The sequence below is a fragment of the Nanorana parkeri genome, unplaced genomic scaffold (assembly GCF_000935625.1).
Source record: "Nanorana parkeri isolate BGI_ZX_2015 unplaced genomic scaffold, ASM93562v1 scaffold2279, whole genome shotgun sequence".
In the NCBI taxonomy this organism is placed as follows: Eukaryota; Metazoa; Chordata; class Amphibia; order Anura; family Dicroglossidae; genus Nanorana; species Nanorana parkeri.
In genome coordinates this window covers 13,190-18,258 of record NW_017308547.1, presented here as the reverse complement: position 1 = coordinate 18,258, position 5,069 = coordinate 13,190, and the positions used below count along the sequence as shown (strand labels likewise).

The 5,069-nt window shown below is 57.7% G+C and overlaps 1 protein-coding gene across 1 annotated transcript in view; it reads right to left on the bottom strand.

Moving 5' to 3' along the window:
- Positions 1 to 5,069, bottom strand: part of APOH (apolipoprotein H) — a 15,947-nt gene that overhangs the window by 5,501 nt on the left and 5,377 nt on the right. Inside the window, 2 exon segments of the mRNA XM_018573217.1 lie at positions 4,339 to 4,536; positions 4,765 to 4,944. Coding sequence (XP_018428719.1) covers positions 4,339 to 4,536; positions 4,765 to 4,944 — 378 coding nt within the window.

Sequence of the window (5,069 nt, the reverse complement as noted above, 5' to 3'; positions counted from 1 at the left end):
CCCTCCTTCCCTTCTCCTGTCCTCTGCCCTCCTTCCCTTCTCCTGTCCTCTGCCCTCCTTCCCTTCTCCTGTCCTCTGCCCTCCTTCCCTACTCCTGTCCTCTGCTCTCCTTCCCTTCTCCTGTCCTCTGCCCTCCTTCCCTTCTACTGTCCTCTGCCCTCCTTCCCTCCTCCTGTCCTCTGCCCTCCTTCCCTCCTCCTGTCCTCTGCTCTTCCTCTCCCATGTCCTCTCCTTCCCTTCTCCTGTCCTCTGCCCTCCTTCCCTACTCCTGTCCTCTGCTCTCCTTCCCTTCTCCTGTCCTCTGCCCTCCTTCCCTTCTCCTGTCCTCTGCCCTCCTTCCCTTCTCCTGTCCTCTGCCCTCCTTCCCTACTCCTGTCCTCTGCCCTCCTTCCCTTCTCCTGTCCTCTGCCCTCCTTCCCTTCTCCTGTCCTCTGCCCTCCTTCCCTTCTCCTGTCCTCTGCTCTTCCTCTCCCATGTCCTCTCCTTTCCTTCTCCTGTCCTCTGCTCTTCCTCTCCCATGTCCTCTCCTTCCCTTCTCTTGTCCTCTGCTCATCCTCTCCCATGTTCTCTCCTTCCCTTCTCATGTCCTCTGCTCTCCTTCCCTTCTACTGTCCTCTGCTCTCCTTCCCTTCTCCTGCTCTCCCTCTCCCATGTCCTTTGCTTCCCTTCCCATGTCCTCTGCTCTCCTTCCCTTCTCCTGTCCTCTTCTCTCCTTCCCTTCTCCTGTCCTCTGCTCTTCCTCTCCCATGTCCTCTCCTTTCCTTCTCCTGTCCTCTGCTCTCCTTCTCCCCTCTCCTCTCCTTCCCTTCTCCTGTCCTCTGCTCTCCTTCTCCCCTCTCCTCTCCTTCCCTTCTCCTGTCCTCTGCTCTCCTTCTCCCCTCTCCTCTCCTTCCCTTCTCCTGTCCTCTGCTCTCCTTCTCCCCTCTCCTCTCCTTCCCTTCTCCTGTCCTCTGCTCTCCTTCTCCCCTCTCCTCTCCTTCCCTTCTCCTGTCCTCTGCTCTCCTTCTCCCCTCTCCTCTCCTTCCCTTCTCCTGTCCTCTGCTCTCCTTCTCCCCTCTCCTCTCCTTCCCTTCTCCTGTCCTCTGCTCTCCTTCTCCCCTCTCCTCTCCTTCCCTTCTCCTGTCCTCTGCTCTCCTTCTCCCCTCTCCTCTCCTTCCCTTCTCCTGTCCTCTGCTCTCCTTCTCCCCTCTCCTCTCCTTCCCTTCTCCTGTCCTCTGCTCTCCTTCTCCCCTCTCCTCTCCTTCCCTTCTCCTGTCCTCTGCTCTCCTTCTCCCCTCTCCTCTCCTTCCCTTCTCCTGTCCTCTGCTCTCCTTCTCCCCTCTCCTCTCCTTCCCTTCTCCTGTCCTCTGCTCTCCTTCTCCCCTCTCCTCTCCTTCCCTTCTCCTGTCCTCTGCTCTCCTTCTCCCCTCTCCTCTCCTTCCCTTCTCCTGTCCTCTGCTCTCCTTCTCCCCTCTCCTCTCCTTCCCTTCTCCTGTCCTCTGCTCTCCTTCTCCCCTCTCCTCTCCTTCCCTTCTCCTGTCCTCTGCTCTCCTTCTCCCCTCTCCTCTCCTTCCCTTCTCCTGTCCTCTGCTCTCCTTCTCCCCTCTCCTCTCCTTCCCTTCTCCTGTCCTCTGCTCTCCTTCTCCCCTCTCCTCTCCTTCCCTTCTCCTGTCCTCTGCTCTCCTTCTCCCCTCTCCTCTCCTTCCCTTCTCCTGTCCTCTGCTCTCCTTCTCCCCTCTCCTCTCCTTCCCTTCTCCTGTCCTCTGCTCTCCTTCTCCCCTCTCCTCTCCTTCCCTTCTCCTGTCCTCTGCTCTCCTTCTCCCCTCTCCTCTCCTTCCCTTCTCCTGTCCTCTGCTCTCCTTCTCCCCTCTCCTCTCCTTCCCTTCTCCTGTCCTCTGCTCTCCTTCTCCCCTCTCCTCTCCTTCCCTTCTCCTGTCCTCTGCTCTCCTTCTCCCCTCTCCTCTCCTTCCCTTCTCCTGTCCTCTGCTCTCCTTCTCCCCTCTCCTCTCCTTCCCTTCTCCTGTCCTCTGCTCTCCTTCTCCCCTCTCCTCTCCTTCCCTTCTCCTGTCCTCTGCTCTCCTTCTCCCCTCTCCTCTCCTTCCCTTCTCCTGTCCTCTGCTCTCCTTCTCCCCTCTCCTCTCCTTCCCTTCTCCTGTCCTCTGCTCTCCTTCTCCCCTCTCCTCTCCTTCCCTTCTCCTGTCCTCTGCTCTCCTTCTCCCCTCTCCTCTCCTTCCCTTCTCCTGTCCTCTGCTCTCCTTCTCCCCTCTCCTCTCCTTCCCTTCTCCTGTCCTCTGCTCTCCTTCTCCCCTCTCCTCTCCTTCCCTTCTCCTGTCCTCTGCTCTCCTTCTCCCCTCTCCTCTCCTTCCCTTCTCCTGTCCTCTGCTCTCCTTCTCCCCTCTCCTCTCCTTCCCTTCTCCTGTCCTCTGCTCTCCTTCTCCCCTCTCCTCTCCTTCCCTTCTCCTGTCCTCTGCTCTCCTTCTCCCCTCTCCTCTCCTTCCCTTCTCCTGTCCTCTGCTCTCCTTCTCCCCTCTCCTCTCCTTCCCTTCTCCTGTCCTCTGCTCTCCTTCTCCCCTCTCCTCTCCTTCCCTTCTCCTGTCCTCTGCTCTCCTTCTCCCCTCTCCTCTCCTTCCCTTCTCCTGTCCTCTGCTCTCCTTCTCCCCTCTCCTCTCCTTCCCTTCTCCTGTCCTCTGCTCTCCTTCTCCCCTCTCCTCTCCTTCCCTTCTCCTGTCCTCTGCTCTCCTTCTCCCCTCTCCTCTCCTTCCCTTCTCCTGTCCTCTGCTCTCCTTCTCCCCTCTCCTCTCCTTCCCTTCTCCTGTCCTCTGCTCTCCTTCCCTTCTCCTGTCCTCTGCCCTCCTTCCCTTCTCCTGTCCTCTGCTCTCCTTTCTTTCTCCTGTCCTCTGCTCTCCTTCTCCCATGTCCTCTCCTTCCCTTCTCCCATGTCCTCTCCTTCCCTTCTCCAATGTCCTCTGCTCTCCTTCCCTTCTCCTGTCCTCTGCTCTCCTTCTCCCATGTCCTCTCCTTCCCTTCTCCTGTCCTCTGCTCTCCTTCTCCCATGTCCTCTCCTTCCCTTCTCCTGTCCTCTGCTCTCCTTCTCCCATGTCCTCTCCTTCCCTTCTCCTGTCCTCTGCTCTCCTTCTCCCATGTCCTCTCCTTCCCTTCTCCTGTCCTCTGCTCTCCTTCTCCCATGTCCTCTCCTTCCCTTCTCCTGTCCTCTGCTCTCCTTCTCCCATGTCCTCTCCTTCCCTTCTCCTGTCCTCTGCTCTCCTTCTCCCATGTCCTCTCCTTCCCTTCTCCTGTCCTCTGCTCTCCTTCTCCCATGTCCTCTCCTTCCCTTCTCCTGTCCTCTGCTCTCCTTCTCCCATGTCCTCTCCTTCCCTTCTCCTGTCCTCTGCTCTCCTTCTCCCATGTCCTCTCCTTCCCTTCTCCTGTCCTCTGCTCTCCTTCTCCCATGTCCTCTCCTTCCCTTCTCCTGTCCTCTGCTCTCCTTCTCCCATGTCCTCTCCTTCCCTTCTCCTGTCCTCTGCTCTCCTTCTCCCATGTCCTCTCCTTCCCTTCTCCTGTCCTCTGCTCTCCTTCTCCCATGTCCTCTCCTTCCCTTCTCCTGTCCTCTGCTCTCCTTCTCCCATGTCCTCTCCTTCCCTTCTCCTGTCCTCTGCTCTCCTTCTCCCATGTCCTCTCCTTCCCTTCTCCTGTCCTCTGCTCTCCTTCTCCCATGTCCTCTCCTTCCCTTCTCCTGTCCTCTGCTCTCCTTCTCCCATGTCCTCTCCTTCCCTTCTCCTGTCCTCTGCTCTCCTTCTCCCATGTCCTCTCCTTCCCTTCTCCTGTCCTCTGCTCTCCTTCTCCCATGTCCTCTCCTTCCCTTCTCCTGTCCTCTGCTCTCCTTCTCCCATGTCCTCTCCTTCCCTTCTCCTGTCCTCTGCTCTCCTTCTCCCATGTCCTCTCCTTCCCTTCTCCTGTCCTCTGCTCTCCTTCTCCCATGTCCTCTCCTTCCCTTCTCCTGTCCTCTGCTCTCCTTCTCCCATGTCCTCTCCTTCCCTTCTCCTGTCCTCTGCTCTCCTTCTCCCATGTCCTCTCCTTCCCTTCTCCTGTCCTCTGCTCTCCTTTCCTTCTCCTGTCCTCTGCCCTCCTTCCCTTCTCCAATGTCCTCTGCCCTCCTTCCCTTCTCCTGTCCTCTGCTCTCCTTCCCTTCTCCTGTCCTCTGCTCTCCTTTCCTTCTCCTGTCCTCTGCTCTTCCTCTCCCATGTCCTCTCCTCCCTTCCTCTCCCATGTCCTCTGCTCTTCCTCTCCCATGTCCTCTCCTTCCCTTCTCCCATGTCCTCTCCTCCCCTGTACCCCCCGGGGGGTTGCGGCATCACTCACTCTTGTAGCAGGCTGGTACGGTGAAGTTGCCATCCCGGCATTGGCTCGGCACCGTATAGGCGCACTTAAGTTCCTTATTCTTGCAGAAGTACGTCAGGGTGTCGCCATGTTGGATCTGCTGACCCGCAATCTCATCCACCCGCGTCCGTCTTCCATTGTGCAGGACATTGGCCTTGGGCGTGGTCACATGACACGGAGCTGTATGACATTACAAAGCATTACTGTCAGTGCTGACACTTCACAATGGACATGTGACCATGTGGAGGTCTCCCTCAATGAAGACCCCATGTCATAGAGATCAGGGGCCCCTGAGAGCTAAGCAGCTGAAGTTACCAGCCAATCCTGAGTTTTCCTATAAATGTCAGTGTGGCCCCTCCCCCTCTGGAGGTCTCAGGTACATTGTTTGGGGGGGGGCGGGGGTCTCACCTCTACAGGAGGGCTTCTGGCTCCATTCTCCGTCTTTGTCGCAGTAGGATATTCGGTTGCCGTCCAATGCATAGGGCGGGTTACAGCCGTAGGAGACAAATTCCTTATAATTGTACTTCCGGTGCAGAGCAAAACTCATGTAGCCATTGGGGATCCCCGCCGGCCGGTGACACGTCACATCTGAGGGATCGGGAGAGAGACGTTACCCCGAGATCGCCCATCAGGTGTCACAACGTCAGGGACCGCCCACCGCGACATTCACAGGGGAAGTCCACAAAGACAACTCACATTTTACAGCCAAGTCA